Source organism: Saccopteryx leptura, chromosome 8, assembly GCF_036850995.1.
Source record: "Saccopteryx leptura isolate mSacLep1 chromosome 8, mSacLep1_pri_phased_curated, whole genome shotgun sequence".
Taxonomy (NCBI): domain Eukaryota; kingdom Metazoa; phylum Chordata; class Mammalia; order Chiroptera; family Emballonuridae; genus Saccopteryx; species Saccopteryx leptura.
In genome coordinates this window covers 84,289,993-84,314,294 of record NC_089510.1, presented here as the reverse complement: position 1 = coordinate 84,314,294, position 24,302 = coordinate 84,289,993, and the positions used below count along the sequence as shown (strand labels likewise).

The 24,302-nt window shown below is 38.7% G+C and overlaps 1 protein-coding gene across 6 annotated transcripts in view; it reads right to left on the bottom strand.

Moving 5' to 3' along the window:
- Nucleotides 1-12,202: 12,202 nt before the first annotated feature.
- The window catches only part of PLD1 (phospholipase D1), a 337,459-nt gene continuing 325,359 nt past the window's right edge, over nt 12,203-24,302 (bottom strand). For all 6 annotated transcript variants that reach the window (XM_066347950.1, XM_066347955.1, XM_066347949.1 and 3 more), the window contains 3 exons: nt 23,341-23,494; nt 14,632-14,749; nt 12,203-12,948 (listed from right to left, as the gene is read on the bottom strand). In XM_066347950.1, coding sequence (XP_066204047.1) covers nt 12,724-12,948; nt 14,632-14,749; nt 23,341-23,494 — 497 coding nt within the window. In that variant the 3' untranslated portion in view covers nt 12,203-12,723. The remainder of the gene's footprint in view (nt 12,949-14,631; nt 14,750-23,340; nt 23,495-24,302) is intronic.

Here is a 24,302-nt window from a genome sequence, read left to right as displayed (position 1 = left end):
TAGCTGAAAGAGAGGCTAAGGGTGCATTTGTCTACAGGCTGTCAACTCTTCATCTTGACATTTACTCTGTATGGATAATAGAAAGTTAAATTCTCTACAGGAATCCAAGCATATCCTATATCTAAAGTTAATAGTTGGACCCCTTGAGAACCAAAAAAAAGTTAATGCACAGATTTATGTAGGATGGGGATCAAGAAAGAAGTATGCTCAGAGTTTAATTTATATAATTAATTCTACCTCATGCAGTCTACTCTGAAGAAACTGCGCTCTACTTATACCTTCACCCCGAATGACTGAGGAATGGGTGTGAGAACACCTTTCAGTTCTCTGTTTTTCCACTTGAAGTTATGTTTACAAATCCAGCTGGCACTGTACTGCATGAATTCTCATTTGTCAGCCTTGCAGAATAACCTTGGGTACCTTTAAGAGCTGGCAGTACTTTCTGGTTTAAAACAGGAGGAAACTTTCTGCCTTGTTTCTTTCTTTCTTTCTTTTTTTTTTTTTTTTGACAGAGACAGAGAGAGTCAGAGAGAGGGACAGATAGGGACAGACAGACAGGAAGGGAAAGAGATCAGAAGAACCAATTCTTCGTTGTGGCATCTTAGTTGTTTGTTGATCGCTTGTTCATTGATTGCATTCTCATATGTGCCTTGACTGGGGGACTACAGCAGAGCAAGAGACCCCTTGCTCAAGCCAGCGACCTTTGGACTCAAGCTAGCAACCATGGAGTCATGTCCATGATCCCATACTCAAGCCAGCAACCTTGCGCTCAAGCTGGTGAGCCCGTGCTCAAGCTGAATGAGCCTGCTCTCAAGCCGGCAACCTTGGGGTTTCAAACCTGGGTCCTCTGTGTCCCAGTCTGCCGCTGCCAGGTCAGGCTCTGCCACTTTTCTTTTTAATTTTTTTTTTTTTTTGTATTTTTCTGTGAGAAGCAGGGAGGCAGAGAGACAGACTCCTGCATGCACCTGACCAGGATCCACCTGGCAATCCCACTAGGGGGCAATGCTCTGTCCATCTGGGGTGTTGCTCCATTGCAAAGGTTCTGCCTCTTTAAAATTTTTTTTAAATTAAATTTTTGGGGTAACATTGGTTTATAAAATTATATAGGTTTCAAGTGTACAATTCTATGATACATCATCTATATATTGCATTGTGTATTTATTAACCAAAGCCAAATCTCTTTTCCTCTCCATACATTTGACCTTCTTTACCCTTTGCTATCTCCCCAACCTCCCTTTCCCTCTGGTAACCACCATACTGTTGTCTGTGTCTATGAGTTTTGTTTCTTTGCCTTATTTGTTCTTTTTTTTTTTTTAAGTGAGAGGATGTGAGATAGACAGACTCCCACATGTGCCCCAGTCGAGATCAACTGGGAAACCCTGGTCTGGGAATGATGCTCGAATCAACCGAGCTATTTTTAGCACCAGAGGATGATGCACTTGGACCAGCTGAGCTATTCTTAGCACGTGAGGCCACACTAAAACCAACTGAGCCACTGGCTATGAAAGGAGAAGAGAAGAGAAGAGGAAGAGGGTGGGGGAGAGAAGTAGATGATTGCTTCTCATGTGTGCCCTGACCAGGAATTGAACCTGGGATGTCCATACACCAGACTGATGCTCTGAGCCAACCAACCAGGGCCCCTGTTTGTTCATTTGTTGCTTTCAGTTTTGCACCTTACCTTTAGTGAAATCACACAGTTCTTGACTTTTTCCATCTCTCTCATTTCGCTTAGTATGATATTCTCAAGAGCCATCCATATTGTTGTAAGTGACATATTTCACCTTGTCTTAAGGCCAAGTAGTATTCTCCAAAAGCCTCTTCTTTAAGGCACTTTTCTATGTGGAAAATGGAAGTAACTTTGCACTTTCTGCTTACTGAAGTGTGAATACCATGAAGATGGGGCACGTGAATACCTTCCTGTTATTCATCTTCACTGATGCACCCCAGCACCCCCACTGGACCTTGCTCATTCTGTGCTATCGAAAGGCATATTATCTTTTAAAAGAAATCTATTGCACCTGACCAGGCAGTGGCACAGTGGATAGCATGTCTGACTGGGACACAGAGGACCTAGGTTTGAGACCTTGAGGTCTCCAGCTTGAATGCAAGCTCTTCCGGCTTGAGCAAGGTTCACCAGCTTGAGCGCGGGGTCGCTGGCTTGAGCGTGGGATCATAGACATGACCCATGGTCACTGGCTTGAGCCCAAAGGTTGCTGGCTTGAAGCCCAAGGTCACTGGCTTTAGCAAGGGGTCACTTGTTCTGTTTTAGCCCCCCAATCAAGGCACATATGAGAAATCAATCAATGAACAAATAAGGAGCCGCAACAAAGAATTGATGCTTCTCATCTCTCCCTTCTTGTCTGTTCCTATCTGTTCCTCTCTCTGTCTCTCTGTCTCTGTCACACAAAAAAAAGAAGAAAAAGAAAGAAAGAAATCAGTTGCATCTCGCACCTCATGGATGGAAAGGAATGGAAGAAGGAGAGGCCACTGTGACTCTGAAATCAGCCCTTGTGGCACACAGGGAAGGGCTCTACTGGCAGACATTTCTGTCTCTAACTCAGACATATAGCATGCTGACTCTAAAAATTCCCACATGCAGAATGAGGAATCTTGTTTTCAATGAGAAGGTTGCTGCTGATTTTACATTCTTAATTGATTAATAAATATTTACATTTTTATTTTTTATTATTAATTTTAATGCAGTGACATTGATAAATCAGGATATATATGTTCAGAGAAAACATCCCTAGATTATTTTGACATTTGATTATGTTGCATACCCCTCACCCAAGTAAAATTGTCTTCCTTCACCTTCTATCTGGTTTTCTTTGTGCCCCTCCCTTCCCTCCACCCCCTCTCTCTCCTTCCTTGCCCCTCCAATTACCATCACATTCTTGCCCATGTCTCTGAGTCTCATTTTTATGTCCCATCTATGTATGGAATCATATAGTTCTTAGTTTTTCTGATTTACTTATTTTGCTCAGTATAATGTTATCAAGGTCCATCCATGTTATTGTAAATATCCGATGTCATCATTTCTCATGGCTGAGTAGTATTTCATAGTGTATATGTACCAAAGCTTTTTGATCCACTCTTCCACTGATGGACACTTGGATTGTTTCCAGATATTGATTATCGTGAACAATGCTGCCATAAACATGGGGGTGCATTTCTCCTTTTGGAACAGTTCTATGGTGTTCTTGGGGTATATTCCTAAAAGTGGGATAGCTGGGTCAAAAGGCAGTTCAATTTTTAATTTTTTGAGGAATCTCCATATTATTTTCCACAGTGGCTGCACCAGTCTGCATTCCCACCAGCAGTGCAGGAGGGTTCCCTTTTCCCCACATCCTCGTCAGCACTTATTCTGTGTTGTTTTGTTGATGAGCGCCATTCTGACTGGTGTGAGGTGATATCTCATTGTGGTTTTAATTTGCATTTCTCTAATGATTAGTGATGTTGAGCATTTTTTCATATGCCTATTGGCCATCTGTATGTTCTCTTGGAGAAGTGTCTATTCATTTCTTTTGCCCATTTTTTGATTGGATTGTTTGTCTTCCTGGTGATGAGATTTACAAGTTTGTTATAAATTTTGGTTATTAACTCCTTATCAGACATATTGTCAAATATGTTCTCTCATTGTGTAGTTTGTCTATTTAATCAGTTCTTATTGTTTTTAGCTGTGCAAAAGCTTTTTAGTTTGATATAGTCCCATTTGTTTATCCTGTCTTTTATTTCACTTGGCCGTGGAGATATATCAGCAAATATATTGCTGACAGAGATATTGGAGAGCTTACTGCCTATGTTTTCTTCTAAGATGCTTATGGTTTCATGGCTTACATTTAAGTCTTTTATCCATTTTGAGTTTATTTTTGTGAATGGTGTAAGTTGGTGGTCTAGTTTCATTTTTTGCAGGTAGCTGTCCAATTTTCCCAACACCATTTGTTGAAGAGGCTGGCTTTACTCCAATGTATGATTTTACCTCCTTTGTCAAATATCAGTTGTCCATAGAAGTGTGGGTTTATTTCTGGGTTCTCTGTTCTGTTCCATTGATCTATATGCCTGTTCTTATGCTAGTACCAGGCTGTTTTGAGTGCAATGACCTTGTAGTATAACTTGATATCAGGAAGTGTGATACCTCCCACTTTATTCTTCTTTTTTAAGATTGCTGAGGCTATTCGTGTTCTTTTTTGGTTCCATATAAATTTTAAGAATATGTGATCTATATCTTTAAAGTATATCATTGGTATTTTAATTGGTATTGCATTGAATTTATAGATTGCTTTGGGTGATATAGACATTTTAATGATGTTTATTCTTCCTAACCATGAGCATGGTATGTGCTTTCACTTGTTTGTATCTTCCTTGATTTCTTTTATCAATGTTTTAGAATTTTCCGAGTACGAGTCTTTAGTCTCCATTAAATTTACTCCTAGGTACTTTATTTTTTTGGTTGTAATAGTGAAGGAGATTGTTTCCTTAATTTCTCTTTCTGTTTATTGTTGGTGTATAAAAATGCCTCTGATTTCTGAGTATTAATTTTATATCCTGCCACCTTGCTGAATTCATTTATCAGGTCCAGTAGTTTTTTGACTGAGACTTTAGGATTTTCTATATACAATATCATATCATCTGCAAATAATGATAGTTTTACTTCTTCTTTTCCAACTTGAATGCCTTTTATTTCTTCTTCTTGTCTGATTGCTGTGGCTAGGACTTCCAGGACTATGTTGAATTAGAGTGGTGAAAGGGGGCACCCCTGCCTTCTTCCTGATCTTAAGGGGATTGCTTTTAATTTTTGCCCATTGAGTATGATGTTGGCTGTGGGATTGTCTTTGATGGCTTTTATCATGTTGAGGTGTGTTCCCTGTATTCCAACTTTGCTGAGAGTTTTGATCATGAATGGGTGCTGGATTTTATCAAATGCTTTTTCTGCATCTATTGAAATTATCATGTGGTTTTTCTCCTTCCTTTTGTTTATGTGATGAATCACATTGATTGATTTGCGAATATTGTACCAGCCTTGCCTCCCCAGAATAAATCCCACTTGATCATGGTGTATGATTTTTTCCATATATTGCTGGATCTGGTTTGCTAATATTTTGTTGAGGATTTTACCATCTATATTCATCAGCAATATTGTCCTATAATTTTCTTTGTGTTGTCTTTGCCTGGTTTTGGAATCAGAATTATGTTCGCCTCATAAAAGGTATTTGGAAGTCTTCCTTCCTCTTGAATTTTTTGAAATTGCGTGAGAAGGATAGGAGTTAGTTCTTCTTTGAATATTTGATAGAATTCAGTTGTGAAGCCATCGGGCCCAGGACTTTTCTTTGTTGGGAGTTTTTTGATAACTGTTTCGATCTCATTTGGTGTAATCGGTCTGTTTAGGTTTTCTGATTCTTCCAGATTGATTTTTGGAAGATTGTATGTTTCAAGCAATTTGTCCATTTCATCTAAGGTTGTCTATTTTTTTGGCATACAGTTCTTCATAGTATTTTCTTACAATATTTTGCATTTCTGTTGTGTCAGTTGTTATTTCTTCACTCTCATTTCCAATTTTATTTATTTGAGTCCTCTCTTTTTTTCTTGGTGAGTCTAGTTAAAGGTTCATCGATCTTGCCTGACCTGTGGTGGCGCAGTGGGCAAAGCGTCAACCTGGAAATGCTGAGGTCGCCGGTTCGAAACCCTGGGCTTGCCTGGTCAAGGCACATATGGGAGTTGATGCTCCCTGCTCCTCCCCCCCCTCTCTCTCTCTTTTTCTCTCTCTCTCCCTCTCTCTCCTCTCTAAAATGAATAAATAAAATAAAAATTAAAAAGAAAAGCTACATAAAAAAAAAAAAAGGTTCATCGATCTTGTTTACCTTTTCAAAGAACCAGCTCCTGGTTTCATTGATCCTCTGTATTGTTTCTTTAGCCTCTATGTCATTTATTTCTGCTTTGATCTTTATTATTTCCTTCCTTCTACTACATTTGGGCTTTAATTGCTGTTCTTTTTCTAGTTCTTTTAGATGCAGGGTTAAGTTGTTTATTTGAGCTTTTTCTAACTTCTTAAAGTGTGCCTGTAGTGCTATGAACTTCCCTCTCTGTACTGCTTTTGCTGTGTCCCATCAATTTTGAGTTGTTGTATGCTCATTATCATTCATTTCTAGGGATTTTTAAAATTTCTTCTTTGATCTCATTCTTAATCCATTTGTTATTTAACAACCTGCTATTTAGTTTCCATGTGTTTGAGAATTTTTGAGTTTTTCTGTTGTGGTTGATTTCTAGTTTCATGCCATTGTCATCTGAGAAAGTGCTTGATATATAATTTGAATCTTCTTAAATTTGTTGAGACCACTTTTGTGCCCTAACTTGTGGTCTATCCTAGAGAATGTATCATGAGCACTTGAAAATAATGTATATTCTGCTGCTTTTGGGTGAAAGATTCTGAAGATATCTATCAAATCGAGTTGATCTCGTGTGTCCTTTAAGTCTGCTGTTTCTTTGTTAATTTTCTTTCTTGAGGATCTATCTAGTGATGTTAGTGGGGTATTGAAATCCCCTACTATTATAGTATTGCTGTTGATCTCGCCCTTTAAATCCATCAAAGTCTACTTTATATATTTAGGTGCTCCTATATTAGGTGCATAGATATTTATAGTAGTTATATCTTCCTGTTGGATTGCTCCCTTTATCATTATGTAGTGGCCTTCTTTATCTCTTACTATATCCTTTGTTTTAAAGTCCAATTTGTCTGATATAAGTATTCTACCCCAGCTTTTTTTTCATTTCCATTTGCATGAAATGTTTTTTTCCATCCTTTTACCTTCAATCTATGTGTGTCTTTTGTTCTAAGGTGTGTCTCTTGTAGACAGCATATGTATGAGTCCTGTTTTCTTATCCATGCAGCTACCCTATGTCTTTTGATTGGATCATTTAATTCATTTACATTTAAGGTTATTATTGCTATGTAGTTGTTTATTGCCATTTTATTCTTTAAAGCTGTATTCCTTTTTTGCTATATTCTTTTCCCACTTTGATCTGTTTACAACAGGCCCCTTAACATTTCCTGCAGTATTGGTTTGGTTGTAATGAATTCCTTGAGTTTTTTTTTTGTCAGGTAAGCTTTTTATTTCTCCAATTTTAAATGATAGCTTTGCTGGATAAAGTAGTCTTGGTTGTAGGTTCTTGTTCTGGATTACTTTGAATATTTCTTGCCATTCCCTTCTGGCCTTAAGTGTTTCTGTTGAGAAGTCTGATATCATCCTTATGGGGGCTCCTTTGTAGGTGGTAGCCTTTTTTTCTCTAGCAGCTTTTAATATTTTCTCTTTATCGCTTAGCTTGGTAGTTTAATTATGATGTGTCTTGGTGTAGGTTTCTTTGGGTTTCTCTTTAATGGAGTTCTCTGTGCTTCTTGAACTTGTGAGAGTTTCTCTTGCATTAATTTAGGAAGTTTTCAGCTATGATATGATTGAACTAAGTCTCTGTCCCTTGTTTTTCTCTTCTTCTTCAGGAACCCCTATGATGCGGATGTTATTTCTCTTCATGTTGTCACAGAGCTCTGTAAGAGTTTCCTCAGATTTACTGAGTCTCTTTTTTTCTTCTTCTCTGCTTTCATGCCTTCATTCCACTTGTCCTCCAACTCGCTGATCTGATCCTCAGCTGTATCCATCCTGTTTTTAATTCCTTCCATGTGGTCTTCATTTCTGATATTGTATTTGCCATCTCTGACTGATTCTTTTTTAATAGTTCAATATCCTTTCTTATACTTGCTATTTCTTTATTTAGGTCTCATAATAACCATCCATTGTTGTTCTAAGATCCCTAAGCATCCTTACAATCATTATTTTGAACTCCGCATCTGGAAGTTTGGTTATTTCCATATCACTCTGTTCATTTCCGGGATGTTTCTCTTGTGGTTTCATTTGGATTGCACTTCTCTGTCTTCTCATTATGTCTGTGTGTTTGGGTGTTTTGTTTGTAGAGCTGGTTGAGCCTAGCCTTGGTATTCAATATTTACATTTTTAAAAAAGTAGTTAAGGGACCAGGCATATAAAGCATTGATAGTGAAGCAGAGAATTGATATATTTATTATTACCAATCCTTTGCAGAAGAAAATTCAGGGTAACTGAGCATCTCAAGTTCATAATTCTCATTCTGAATACAAACTCTTATGCCTATCCACCCTCCTTTATGTAATACTTTAGTTATAAACATCATCAACCACGCTTGCCTCCAGTTGCTCAGCTGGGAGAAGCCTGCTTTAGCTGGCAACATCTTTTTCCAGAACCAAAAAAAAAAAAAAAAATGTGAGTTTTATTCCTGAAAGCACTTCACTCTGTTCTTAGAATAAATCTATTGTAGAACGATGGACTCTGGGAGGTGAGACTTAGAAACCTTGTTTACGTAAGAGATTAAAACTCCCCCAATCTGTTTGTTTGAAGTACTATGTCTAGACATTCTTTGCTATCTCTTACCATCTTTAAGAAAGACTCACTGATTCTTCATCTATGGAGAGGATTTGCAGATGAGTTTATCATGAAAACATGTAAATGAATGGGCATGGCTGTGGTCAAATAGAACTTTATTTACAAAAACAGGAAGCCCAGCTTTAGTTTGTCAACCCTGCCTTAATGGTGAGGCTAGGAGCTCAAGTTATAACCAGAATATCTAAATACTGTATTCTGATTGGATGTTAATCGCCAAGTGTTTGTTGTTTGTGTGTGTCATCAGAGAGACGTGCTGCAATTGTAATGAACTAGGATGTAATTCACTTAAGTGAGTTTATCTAGAACAAAGCAAACATTGCTCCTTGAGAACTGGAAAGAATAAGTAAGCCTGCACTTTGGTTGGACTGCCATCCAGTCTCTGACTTCAGAACTTAAAACTATTAGTATGACAAATTTTCATTTATCCTGTGTTTACTTTTTAAGTTAAAAGTTAAAAATGGTATAAAAAAATTAAAATAACTTAAAAGAAATTAAGCAATGACATTTTTGGTCCCTTTAATGCATCCATCCAATCTCAAATCAATGCCAGAAATATCTCACATGTGAATTAAATGCCATTAGGAATCATATTCTGGCACCTGCACTCTCTACCCCAAATAATGCAAATCCATTGATTCTTCACCTGCAGCTTTTTGATAGATGCTGACAAACTCCTTCTCTAGTGAATTTCTAGGTTCAAGAATTTCTCAAGGCCCATGCCTGGTACAACCCATTTCACCTTCAAACTGCCAGTAATAATTGGCCTCAGAGGATCTTCCAAGGAAATAAAATGTATTCCAAAGCATACTTAAAATCCTTTAGCATATGCTCATTTTATACAAGAGAGAGTAAGGAGGGAAGAGAAGTCATGAAGGGTCCTCCTCACAGGGTGACAGTATGCTCAAGTGCCTTATCTGGCGAGGGATGTTAAAAAGAATGATTATCGCTGTTGAAAAGTAACATTTTGTCAGTCACTGTAAGTTAAACTGAAGGTTTATTGTAGAGGCCAAATTTTGTTTTTTCCAGAAGTCCTTTTCTTGTTCCCTAATATGGTTTACATAATGAGGGGGTGCTCTGGTTGGATGGAGGTTGCAGGAACGAGGACTGAGGAGATGCAGGAAGAAGCCCAGGGTCTTCATGCTGTACAGTATGGAAAATCACTTCTGCCTCTAGTCTTCTGTCTGCAGAGACTTCTGGACCTGCTGTTTGCACCCGGAAGACTGTTAATTCCCAATCTATTACAGTTTCCCAAGTTATTACATAAGAGAGTAACTATTCATTTTTGACTATCTATAGACAAAATTTTCTTCAAAGGTGGTATTAAATCAATATCTTGTTTTAAAGAAGTCACTCAGTGACTTGATGACCAGCCCTCTAGCCCTCTCTGGTGCATCAAAGCTGAGAATTCAGAACACCCCCCTGTAGGCTGAGCCACTGAGTGAACACATGACACGGATCAAATGCAGCAGACCTTGTATGATGAGTATCCTCTAATGACTAAGCTTGGACAATCTGAGTAGCTTTGAGTGGCCATAACCACTTTTTACCCTTCATTTCTTACAGTCATAGGATTTTCCTTCTTGAAAATAAAAATTATTACAAAGATTATCAGAGTGTCAGGCACAGCATGATAGCTGTTTCAAAATATTACAGTCAACTGGAAATGTTGAACTGATTTATAATAGTTTTTTAAGGCTTTAGGTCATTTGCATTTTTAAGTTTATATCAGACATTGAAATGTGAAAGATATACTATTCGAACTTCTATTAGGTAGTAATGGTGTTAGAGAATCAAGGGTAATTAGGCCACATAATACATCTCGTGTCCACATCCCATGCGATTTTTGCAGAATGCTGCACTGTGTAAACTGCTATTACAAAACAGGCAATTATTGTACTGAATTTTCCATAAAATCCATCTAAATAAGTCTTGTAGCCTCTCACCTTTGCAAATGAGCATCTTGCTTTTGAAAAGGTGCAGTAGAAAAAAACTTGCCATAGAAGCCAAAAGAAAGGTTTCTTGTCTGAGACTATAAGTTTTCCATTTCATTAGCTTCCTCCTCCACCTTGTTTATTCACCGAACAAAAGTTTATTGTGCACCTCATAGGTGTCAGGAATTGTTAAGGCTCTGGGATACACTATCAACAAAACACAGGAAAGTCCCTGGCCCAGGGACTTACATTCTATTAGGGGAGATAGACAAGTACCTAAATACATTATATCACAGGGTTTCAAAATAGCTTAAAAATATCCTGTCTGAAATCTATGATAAAGTGAAAGGACAGGCCAATAATAGACTGTAGGAATTCCACTAGTCCCAGGTTCACCATCTCTAAGTTGGATAGATTTAAATAAGCCCTTCAACTGCTCTAGGCCTCAGTTTCCTCATATATCAAATGGGAAAAGGTTGAATTAAGTAATTTTTTGAAGGGAAAGGGCCTTTTTAGGCTCTTAATTTTTATGGTTTTATTGAACCTTTGGCATAAAATCAAGAGGCAATTTGTTGACTGTTCTATGGTTTAAAACTGAAATATAAGAAATCCTTAGTATTTCACACACATTTAACACTTTGAATGCCAGTCTACACGTTATAATAGCAAATGTCTTATTTACAACTGCTAGAGATTGAAGTAATATTACCATGATTAGCTATCTAAGCAAAAAGTTATTTATTCATAGAAGTCTACTTTTTCCATTGGTGGCTATATCGTCCACTTCAATTGCAAAAAGTTCTCTAGCTGTGAAATCCTCTCCTGGATGTGACTTTATCTCTGTCCCTCTAACCCAGATCACTGACTTTGTGCAGCTATTTAACCTTTTCCACTGGACTATGAGCTTCATGAACACAGTGGTTGGGTCCTTGCTTCTTTGGAGAATAGCTCAAAGGAGATTCTGTCCATGTAATCCACAGACATGTAAGCATTGCACCTACCCCATGTTTTATGGATACAGGTCTTTCAGGGGCCAACATGAGCTCTTCTGGCTATAAGAATGGTTCTGCTTAGTAAAATTAGAGCAATAGTATGCCAAAGGGTACTCTAATGTCCAAAAAGGAAAAACCAGTTTCCAGAACAATTCACAGACTAGGACAATATGAATGAATGAATATCCTAACCTCTTTGGAAGCCCTGGTGGAATGTTAATGTATAATTAATAATGCAAGTGAAGTAGCACATATTTTGCAATCAATTAGTTTTTCTTTAAGAAGATAACACAGCTGGAGAGCTGAATGTCAAATAAGGTTAGGCTCATAATTATTAACTTGGTATGAGTTATGAAACATTTGATTCTCTTGAAAGACAAATTGCATTCACTGGTTTGATTTTGAAATATAAAAATTCAAATTTCAAGCAACCCAGCAGCTAAGGATGATGGGAAATTTTATAGGACTCTAAGGGGTCTTCTTTTCTTATCTATTTCATAGCCCCAGAGGTTTCTGAAGGCTGCATGCTCTGTTTTTGAGTTTAGTCGATTGCTGTGCAATCAAATATCCTACTCATGTTTTCAAATTTGATCAGGTGGGCCCTATCTTGTCAGTGCCTTTGGAGGCAAAGTGAAATCTCTGCTTCAATGACTGAATTTAATTCCTTCTTGTTGCTCTATGGTGTCAAGATATATATGATATAGTGTCAACATTATCAGAAGTGTCTAACCTGGGCTGCTGTGTAGACTAAAGTCTTTACTGTCCTGTCAGTCACTGAAAAGGAATAACCACATCCTTTCTTGGGTGAACACTGCCCCGTCAGGACCAGATGGGCAAGGGCATTCCATGTAACCTTGAAGAACCTTGAAGCGGTATTACGATATCTTCTAGCAATGATCAAGATCGCAAACAGAACATGTATGACTAGGAAAGGAGGACAGGTCCAGCAGACATTAACTGCATAAATAAAGGTCAAAGAAGAATGAGAAGGTTCAGACAACTTTTGGCAACATAGATCACAGCTGTATGTAAATTCCGGTTAGTAAAGGAAATGCACTTTGGTGTACATCATGGAATTGGAGTACGTGTTTATGTTGTTAGGTATATGCTACCAATAAGGATACAGTCCTTTCTCACAAGGATAGGCAAGAGGAATGATAAATCCCTGATGATGTTCAGTGTCCTTACATCGGTGTGACAACAGCCCTTCCCAGCCAAACCAAGGCATCCAGGATTGGATGCAAGAGTGCATTAGACTGTTTTGGGCAGTTAGAGATCTCCAGAGTCACTGTGTACAGCATGTTCTTTGAATGGAACTCTCTGAGTTGATAACTCTTAAGTCCAAACCTCCATGGGCACTATGGCTTCTTTGGTTCCAACAGAAGGCAATAGGCTTTCTTCTGACAAGAAATAAAAGGGGAATTGCACCAGGAACCCACGGATCTTTTTCAATTCTTCCTCAGCTCTAATGGGATCTTCCTTTGCCAATATGGGCTTGGTTATAAAGTCTCTCAGCTGAAATAAATTGTGTACTTCATCATTGGGAAGGCACCGGAACACCTGGTGAAAATACAAGGAGGAAAGTGAGCGGTAAGTTTAAAAGAAAGCATATCCGCCTTACCTGTGGTGACCTGAGATGCTGAGGTCGCCAGTTTGAAACCCTAGACTTGCCTGGTCAAAGCACATATGGGAGTTGATGCTTCCTGCTCCTCCCCCCTTCTCTCTCTCTCTCTCTTCTATAAAGTAAAATCTTAAAAAAATAAAAGAAAGCATATCCCCTTTATGAAACACATATTAGTTTTAATGTTCCAGCAAAGACCTCACTGAAGAGTCACTTTTCTTATTTACTACAAAGAAATTGCTAGATTTGCTTCCTTCCAAAAATAAAAATCATAAGTAGATTCTAATATCTGATCTACACAAATTATTAACCCCAGGATAAAGTCAGACTCATGGTGAGGAATTTCCCTGATGTTATCTTTTTGGGTAAGATAACATCCTCTTTAGTGGAGGCTCTGGTTTAAGAGGAAAATTGCATTATTTATTTTCTCTAACCATTTACACTGAAAATGTTCTTATCTGTTCTTTTACTTGAAGTTATCAATTACGTACTTAGTTTTCTAAATGAAAGTGAGTTTAGTTTCAGACATTGTAACACTTCACTCCTGAATACTTCAATATGCGTTCCATAAGAATAAGAACATGTGTCTATATAATCACAATACTATTCTGATACCTCAGAAATCAACTGCATGTCATTTAAAATATGGTCCATATTTATATTTATCCTATTATCCCCCAAATGTCTTTAATAGCTATTACCACCCTATCTAGGATCCAAACAAAGCTGGTCCACTGCATTTTTAAAATCACATTTTAAAAGACTCCACACACATGACCTATTTGATCATGGCCTTGAGTATCAGTATGATATAACGCTATGTGGATGTCATGTTTCATTAGGAATGATGAAGTCTCCATGCTGGAGCGGACTCTGACAGTCCTGAAGAAGAACACACTCTTACCCAGTCTGATAGATGGTCAACGGATCATGGCTTGAATATTTACTATGATGGAAAGCTGGTTACTTTGTGAAGTAACCTGTTTCATTGTTAGACAACTCTTAACTCTTGGACCCAATCGATGGATAGAATGTACCAGGGTTCCCTAACAAATGGGGCTGGTTTTAAAACACCTTTCCAAAATTAGAGCTGTCTAACAAAGAAAGTGTCTCATTAATAAACTTCATTGTAAGTATGGAATATCACTTACTATGTACTATGTGATAATCACATTTAATAGGCTATTCTTTATCTTCATAACTACCCTAGTGAATATTCCTAATTTATAGAACTGAAGGCTCAGAATGTCAAGTCACTACACATAAATGGGTGAGCTGGGATGCATCCAGATTTGGCTCATTTTTCTATCCCATCTGCCTCTTCCCCCTTTGTCACCAGACTTGTACAAAGGCTGGATAACTGCTTGCTAAGGGTTTCATGATGGATTTGAGAATCACATAAGAGTTAAAAATGCCACTAAAAGTTTCTTCTAAACCATAATTCATGATACTTTTGAACTCTTTGTTTTCTAATGCCTAAAAAGATGTATTTTATCACAACTTGTAGGTATATTGTTATTTACACTCAAGAATAACTTGTACCAATAATACGCAGAAATAATAATGTGCTTTTATGATGAGATTCAATGAAAAAAAAAGGAGGGAGGATATGTGAAACTTACCTTGTCATAAATGGTAGCATTTCTAGCTGCTGTTGAAACCCACACCTCCTTGAAGAATTTGTCACTCACAGGATCCTGAATGTCTTCACTTGGGTCAGAAAGATAGCCAAGGACAATCCTGAAATACAAATGTCCTCAAATTGAGTACCCAAGTTAAAGCAGTTTGCTGCAGGCATTGTTTCTAGTGGTAACATCATTAAATCTGTGTGTTTGTGTGCGTGCGCGCACACGTGTGTATGTTTATATAAAAAACCCAAGCTGTAAAACAAAACCCCTAATTTGCTATGATGCTTGAAAGTTTTAACTGTTGGACAGAGTGAAAGGCCTTAATTTTGCTCTAAGAGCTTCCTTGTAATTTGGCCTAAAGGGATGAGAACCTTGGAGGATAGGATTAGCATTTGCAGCATGAGCCAGCAAATGTGCTAAACCCTTTAAAAAACTATTTGTTAATCTTCATTTTTTTTTTTATAAAAAAATTTTTATTTTAATGGGGTTACATAAAAAAATCAGGGTACATATATTCAAAGAAAACATTTCCAGGTTATCTTGTCATTTAGTTCTGTTGCATACCCATCACCCAAAGAGAGATCGTCCTCCGTCACCCTCTATCTAGTTTTCTTTGTACCCCTCCCCCTCCCCTTCCCCCTCTCCCCCCTTCCCTCCCCCCACCCCCCGTAACCACCACACTCCTGTCCATGTCTCTTAGTCTCGCTTTTATGTCCCACCAATGTATGTAATCCTGCAGTTCCTGTTTTTTTCTGATTCGCTTATTTCACTCCGCATAATGTTATCAAGGTTCCACCATTCTGCTGTAAGTGATCCGATGTCATCATTTCTTCTAGCTAAATAGTATACTATGGTGTATATGTGCCCCATCTTCTTTATTCAGTCTTCTATTTTTTTTTACAGTGATTAAAAGCCTTTAAGCAAACTCTTGGCCAATACAGCAAGAATCCATAAAAGCAACTATTACTACCTTCATTCCATAGGTAAGGGAACTAAAGCATAGAGAGGTTAGGTAACTTGTTTAAGGCCATGCAGCTGGTAAGCTGAATATCTGGGACTCCAACCAGGACCATCTGACTTTCAAACCTATGCTCTTAACCATGACTTGATCTTCCTCCCTCCTTCCCTCCTTCCTCCTCCCAACCTCCTTCTCTCCCTCCTCCCCTTCCTTCCCTCCTTCCTCTGGTCCAAGAGCTATGCTGAACTGCAAGGTGCAGGAGTGAATACAAATGACACGGAGCCTCTCTGGGTAGATTTAAATTTGGTGGTGAGATCAACAATGAATAAATAATCACTCTCAAAGGAATTAATTAAAAATTTGAGAAATACCAGGTGTACTTTAAGAGCACAAGATGGGAGTAATTAGGGAGGCTTTGAATTTTGCCTACCTGTTTACCGAACCCCACTTACCATCTTTTAAAATTCAGTCCAAAGTGACCTCTATAAAACTCTTTATGGCTCCCCCTTTTCCAGTCTCCCCTTCCTCCCCATCAACCCTGGGAGATTTGAACATTGTTCCTTTGATCCCCACGGTAATTCATACATGTTTTGTTTTTATTGGAGCACCTGCGAGACTTTATGCAGTTTTTTTTGTTTGTTTCTAACAGGCCCATCTCGCACTTCTAGGATATACATTCTTTGAGAGAACATGGCTCGGCTACTCTCATATCCACAGAGTGTCCGCCTAAAATAAACCACATCCTAGATGTTGTCTGAATTGATCATATACAAACACGGGACTAGGAATAAGAAATTCTCAAACAAAACAAGACAAGTTTTAGAGGTCATGTTTGAAAATTACAAAAACCCTACAATTACAGAAAGTCTTAATGTTAAAAAAATTCTATGAGGTAGATGGTATATGATTCCCATTTTGCAGATAGGAAACTAAAGTTTGGAGACATACTAGTAATAGAGCTGAAATTCAAACTGAATCCAAAGCCTTTTGCTCACATGCCTGGTAGGTTCAAAGAATATAAAAAAGGCTGGTGCTATAATGGAAACAGAAGTGGGGAAATAGGCCTTAGAAGGACTTTGCCTTTCACAGTGAGTGCAGTCGGGACATACTGCAGACACTGGAGCAGAGGAATGACAGGATTTGACTTCCACAGTAAAAGATGGCTGCTGTATTCAGAACGGGTTGCACAGGGCAAGGGCTGGACCCTGGACGCCAGTCAGGAGTTACTGCAGTAATCCCGGTGAGAGACAACAGCAGCGTGGGTGGTGGAGAGGAAGGGAGAACCATCAGGTTTTACTGATACTGTAGGGATAGGGTGTGAGCAAAAGTGAGGCATCAGGGATGCCAACAGGGTTTTGGCTTGAGCAACTCGAAGAATGCAGTCTCCATCAGCCGAGACTGTGAATTCTGTGGGTAGAGCCAGTTTGTGGGGGAAGATTAGAAATTCAATTTTCATCCTGCTGAAATATCTATTAAATATTCAGTGGCAATGTTCAGCAGGCAGTCGGATACATGGATCTGGAGTTTGGAAGAGAAGGGTTGGAGATATAAATTTTATACTGTATATGTATGTATATTCATAAAGCCATGGGACTTTTATTGGGTTTACCAAAAGGAGTGAGTCTAGACAGAGGAAGAACCCAGCGCACCTCGACAGTAGTGGAGAGGAGGAGCGGCCATCAGGCTAGAGAAAAGCCGGAGGATGTGACATCCTGGAACCTATGAAGTGTCTAAGGAGAACTGTGTCAAACTCAAATCAGAAATGACCGCTGATTGGATTGAACCGTCATTCTATTGTCACTCTCTCTGTATTTAAATAAACGTAGCTTTACATCATCATTTTTAATGATTGCAGAATTTCCCATCATGGGAAATTAATTCAACCGATTATTTTATTATGGCCTTTGGTGGTTTCCAGTTTTTATTATTATGAACATAATTTATTCACCACATATAAAACTTTAGGAGAAACTTTAGAATGAAAACTCCTAGATCAAAGAATATGCAACATTTACTTCAGGAAAGATTGTTCCAATACATCCACTATTGACCATGCTTGTTGTCCCAGTACTCTCCGACATTATCAACTCCTGAGAGCTCAGCCAGTCTTACAGGGATAAAGGAACATCTCATTTTAGCTCTAGTCTGCATTTTCTCTGCTATATAAGACTTCTTGACTGAATAAAGAAGATGTGGCACATATACACTATGGAATACTACTCAGCCATAAGAAATGATGACATCAGATCATTTACAGCAAAATGGTGGGATCTTGATAACATTATAAGGAGTGAAATAAGTAAATCAGAAAAAAACAAGAACTACATGATTCCATACATTGGTGGAACATAAAAATGAGACTAAGAGACATGGACAAGAGTGTGGTGGTTACCAGGGGTGGGGGGAGGGAGGACATGGGAGGGAGGGAGGGAGAGAGTTAGGGGGAGGGGGAGGGGCACAGAGAACTAGATAGAGGGTGGCGGAGGACAATCTGACTTTGGGCGAGGGGTATGCAACATAATTTAATGAAAAAATAACCTAGACATGTTTTCTTTGAATATATGTACCCTGATTTATTAATGTCATCCCATTACCATTAATAAAAATTTATTTAAAAAAAAAAAAGACTTCTTTAACTGGGCCTGGCATCATGGGCTCACTAGGAATCTTAGAGTTTTGTAACTTCAAAATTCTATTACTACTTCAAATAATGTCTCCTTCAGACAACATAGGAATAACTTATTTTTCTTGTTTATTTATTTATTGACTTTATTGGTATGACATTGGTTAATAAAATTATACAGGTTTCAGGTGCACAATTTCCACAATACCTCATCTGTCTAATGCATTGTGTGTTCACCACCCCAAGACAAGTCTCTGTCTTAAGGGATGAGGTTTGCACACGATGGTGCTGTTCATTAAGACCCCAAACTAAATTTTACTGCACCTAATTTGAGGGACTATACAAGTTATAGCAATAAGTCAATTATAGTAATACCTTTGATTTGGGCCAAGTATAACCAGCAGAAAACAGAGCAAAAATAGTAGTTCTGTGACCTTGCTTTTTATTTTGAACAAAGGGTAAGGGAATGTGTCTACCAAGTTATCAGTGAAGAGCTCATGTAAAGAAGTATTTAAGTGAGTCAGACACAGACAATACCCAGTACTAAATTATTTTCCCGCCAGCTCGAGACCAGCCCTAGAAAGTTCTTATTAACAATGAAGTGAAAGACTCAGTTTTTTTAATTATAAGAAACATATTAAAATGCATAGTAGAAACAATATGAAGTACACTAGGTATTCTTTTGAGGTCTAAGGTTCAAGAGAAAACTAGTTTGTTTCTATGTTGATGTGTATAATGGTGATTATTTTAAGTTTAATTGTTTACACACCTGTGGGACAGTAGAAAAACTGCAGAAAATTGTGTTCTCACATCTGTCACTTTAACCCATTCTGACTCTACTTGTATGGACAAGGGTTTCTGTTGAGTGATGGTTTTTGTCTGTAAAGTTTAGACAACTTTCTAGGACTAATGAACTGTTCAGCACACAGGTGTGACATTCAGTGCAGTATGACTGATTCTACTTAGAATTGATTTCACATTAAAATGTGTCTATTTTTATTCAAAAATAGTCCAGATGAAAAATGGATCGAAGTTGCATTTTTTAAGGGAAAAAATGGCTGTGTTCTAGGCCACAATTATTATCTTTGATAATATTTCCCAATAAGAAGAGCTAAAATTGACACAAGGATTTTGTGGTGCTTTTAAATATATTCTGTGTTTGCCATTGTGGCAAAATAAAAATGATTATTCAAGAACAACTGCCTCTTAAGACAGTTTAAAAATTGCCAAGAAAAATAAAAGCACCTAGGAATAAACTTAGGATGAAATGGATAGGATCAGCATAAAAAATAAAGATAAAAATTTTACAATTACTTAAGAACAACCCCTACTCAGTAATAGCTTTATTGAAGAACAAAACAAATTTTAAATAAATTAAAACCTATACCTTATTCTTCAATAGTATTATAAAGATATCAATTCTTTTTATATTAATCTATAAATCCAGTGTAATTCCAATTAAAAAAACTAATGAGAGAACTTTAATAAATAACTCAAAAGTTGATGTATAAGAATGAATACTTAAGAGTCGCCAAGATTATTCTGGAAAAGAATACAAATTTGGGGAAGTAGTGTGGCAAGAAGTAGTATTAAAATATACAGCTACAATAATTAAAATGGTATCAAAGTGCAAGTTAACAGACTTTTGATAGTACATAATGCAGAGACTAGAGATGTCAGGCTATGTGGCCAGGTTACCGAGGCAGAGTACCTACCACACACCATGCAGTTCTGGGGCAACTGGCTGGTTGGGGGAAAACATTAGGGTTCCTACCTCATTTCTCACATTAAAGTAAATTGCAGATCTTAAATGTAAAAAGTAACATCAAATAAGCACTAGAGCCTGACCTGTGGTGGTGCTGTGGACAAAACATCGACCTGAAACGCTGAGGTCACCAGTTCAAAGCCCTGGGCTTGCCTGGTCAAGGCACGTACAAGAAGCAACTACTATGACTTGATGTTTTCCACTCCCTTCCTCCAAAATCAATAACAATAATAATAAAAGAATAAGCACTAGAAAAAATATAAGTACATATTTAATCTTGGGCTAGTAAAGCTATTCTAAACATGTAAGAAAAGGAGGAAGAAAAAAATTATCGATTTTGATTAATAAGAATCAAAGTTTCCCCTAAATATGATTAAGAGGCAATTGAAAATCAGATTTACAACAAATGCAGCATAGGAATTTGTAATTACCTATAAATCAAATATCCCAACTGGGCAATCTATTGTACAAAAGAACAATTACATCTGGCTAATGAACACACCTTGGAAAACCCTTAAAAATGCAAATTAAAATTGTAAAGTTCCATTTGAAATGCAACAAACAGGTTAAGACTAAATAAAACAGTAGAACTCAGAAAGGATAGGAGGAATAAGCCCTCTCCACATGGCAGTGATACAACAGGAAGTTGGAGGGCCAGCAACACTGCACACTTTCTTTGACTAGAAATCCCATAGTCAGGACTTAGAGAAGAAAACAATTTAAGAAGTAAACAAGATGCTATCTACAAACATACCCATTTTTCTTATATCAGCAAAAATTCCGCCTATCAATGAGGTAGAAGTTAAAGAAATTATGGCATACTCATAGGATGTAATATTATGCAGCCATTAAATGTTATAGAATACTTGATGACATAGAAAAGTGTGTGTGACATTATTAAACTAATAAAGAACTTTGTAGAACTGCAAGATCCTAATTATATTTTTAAAAAAATACAGTATAGCAATATATATATTAATAAAAAAATGGGATGATATATATCAAATGTTAAAATTGTTAGCCTTAGGTTGTGGGATTACAAATAAATTTGAATTTTTAATCGCTTTTCTGTGTTTGCCAAGTTTTCTATAAAGAAAATATGTTGTAATCAAAACCTACTACTACAATTATTATACACATACAAAATTATAAAAAATCCTGCCACTTTAAAGAAAAGACTGGTTCATGGAGCAGAAAAGATATGATATTTATTTCTAGTTTACACAAGAAGTATTTTTCCCCTTATCTATGCTGTGGTGAGCAATCAATGGGGTGATTAGCAGGGTACTAATTTTAAACTCTTCTCCTGCTAAACAAAACACATTAGAAGCTAATTGAAATATCAATGGTTTGAAAAAAAATCTTACTGGCAAAACAATAGTAACAAAGGCTATAAACAGCAATAAAAATTCTGAGAAGGTATTGACAGTCAGATTTTGAGGGATGGATTTGATGAGCTCCTGGGGCAGAGATCCCCAGCGAACCATCTCTGGAACTGAAACTCATACTGGTTTTCTTTTCTTTTTTTTTTTTTTCTGAAGCTGGAAACGGGGAGAGACAGTCAGACAGACTCCCGCATGCGCCCGACCGGGATCCACCCGGCACGCCCACCAGGGGCGAAGTTCTGCCCACCAGGGGGCGATGCTCTGCCCCTCCAGGGCGTCGCTCTTTTGCGACCAGAGCCACTCTAGCGCCTGGGGCAGAGGCCAAGGAGCCATCCCCAGCGCCCGGGCCATCTTTGCTCCAGTGGAGCCTTGGCTGCGGGAGGGGAAGAGAGAGACAGAGAGGAAGGAGGGGGTGGGGGTGGAGAAGCAAATGGGCGCTTCTCCTATGTGCCCTGGCCGGGAATCGAACCCAGGTCCCCCGCACGCCAGGCCAACGCTCTACCGCTGAGCCAACCGGCCAGGGCCAATACTGGTTTTCAAAAGCCGAATCTGGAGTTAGAAAGGAGGGAAATGGCCGCCAGTGTTTGCAGGGAGTGAGGTGCTCATTTCGTGCCCGTCTGCAAGTGAACCAGTTTCCAAATGTGACCAGAAGGGCTAAAACAGTTATTAAATAATTCAAACCAGAAGGGCTATAACAGTACTGTTACAAGTGCCTGTGTGGTGCCTTTCCTCAAACAGCTAAAAGCAATGCCCTTATAGAGGAACATTCGCTGCTGCCTCTCACTGTGCAATCCAGTCCTGGCAAACGCAGTTCTAGAAGCATGGTTATGAACTTATGCAAATGCCTAGAGGTGGGAGAGTGAACAAGGTGCCCACAGAATGTGGGGAGCTCAGCGAATCTCAGGGAGCAAGGGAAGCGTGAGAGGAGATAAGAAGGCATAGTGAATTAGTTTCTAGAAGGATCACTGACCCCTGAGCCTAGACTACTGGGCCTGGGGTGGGGCCAGCTGGAGACCAGCCCTAGAAAGTTCTCATTAACAATTAAGTCAAAGACTCATTTAGGGCCACATAGCCCTTGCTTCCTAACTCTGTGTTCTCTCTGCTTAACTACAGGTTTGTTTCAAACTCACACCTTCTTGCAGAATCTTCCATATCTGGAATCATCTTAGATAAGAACCAAAGTCTCCCCATTTAAATTTAACACCAGTAGTCTTTGGAGTTCTCATTCAATATATATATATATATATTTTTGTATTTTTCTGAAGCTGGAAACGGGGAGGCAGTCAGACAGACTCCCGCATGCGCCCAACCAGGATCCACCCAGCATGCCCACCAGGGGGCGATGCTCTGCCCATCTGAGCGTTGCTCTGTTGCATCCAGAGCCATTCTAGCACCTGAGGCAAAGGCCACAGAGCCATCCTCAGCGCCCGGGCCAACTTTGCTCCAATGGAGCCTTGGCTGCGGGAGGGGAAGAAAGAGACAGAGAGGAAGGAGAGGGAGAGGAGTGGAGAAGCAGATGGGCGCTTCTCCTGTGTGCCCCGGCTGGGAATCGAACCCGGGACTCCTGCACACCAGGCCAACACTCTACCACTGAGCCAACCGGCCAGGGCCTTATTCAATAATTTTTATTATACCCTTGTATTACTGGAACTATTTCAATTTCTGAAAATGAACTCACTATAAAAAACTTAAATAGACACCTGATAGTCTGACCTGGCCTGGTCCTAAATCCATTAATAGATTTAAAATGTTAGTTTCCTCTATTATATATAAACATAATAAAAAACTACTAAAATAGAAAATGTTTGTGCCACACATAATGTCAGCTCCCACAGCACTGGTAGTTCACACCCGGCATTTTGGGAGACACTGTATCAGAGACAGAGGAACCTGGAGATGACATGGGAGGCTGGGCTGGGTCCAGTGTCTACTGACGGAGAAGGGTAGACAGACACAGCTTTCGGGGACCCACCTAAAGCACTGTAGCCGCAGTCCCTGGGCAAACCGGCCAGCTTGGTACTCTTCGCTATCCATTACTGAAGGGACTGTCTCGGTGTCCTGCACAATGACCGCCATTTCACTGTCTCTCTTTCCCAGCATGCTTCGGTCATTGATGTTGGCAGAGCCTACAAGGAGAAAGAGTGAAACTGAACAATTGTCTCATCAGAGTAGATACTGTCAGTTGCCCTCCCCACTCAATTCCTCCTTCCTAACAAAACCCTAATTTTAGCTGCTGTGCTCTAAAGGGCAGGACCTTTACCCCAGGTGTGCATCTTGATCAGTCTAAGCCTGCATTGTAATTTCTTTTTGCCAGTGATTGACTTAGGAATGGGCACTTGACATGACTCGAGCCATTGTGACATGAAGGAAAGTCTGCTAGAGGGTTCTGAGAAAGCGTTTCCCCCCTTTTAATAAACTTCAAGAAGAGAGTGCTATCCCTTTAGCTTTTGGGTATTTTGGTTTAAGTGGCTGGATGAGGATGTGATTCCAAGGGCTGCTGGGGCCACTTTGTAACCAGTAGGAGATAGATAAGCTGAAGATGGCAGAGCAGAAAGAAAACAGATTCTGAGTGTTTAAGTCGTCAAACTAGCCAGTGCTAGAACTATTTTACCTTCTGCTGTGTGAAACAATATATTTCCTTATTGTCTCACATGCTTCTAGCAGGATTTTCTATTTTGTGGCTTGAAGGATTCTTACTGATATAGTCACTAAGCAAACAAATAACAAAAGATATGCTTACCAGCTCAATTCAGCTTTAATCAGACTCTGTAGACTTTAACTTAGTCACATAATTATGAATGTCAAAACCCAAGAGTACCTTCACAATCAATAGTCCACTCTAAAACACAGATTGTCATTAGTGGCTTTGGGTTTTCCATGCTCTTGCCCTACTTGTGTGGCATGCAAAGAGCTTCTGTATCAACTTTCCTCCAT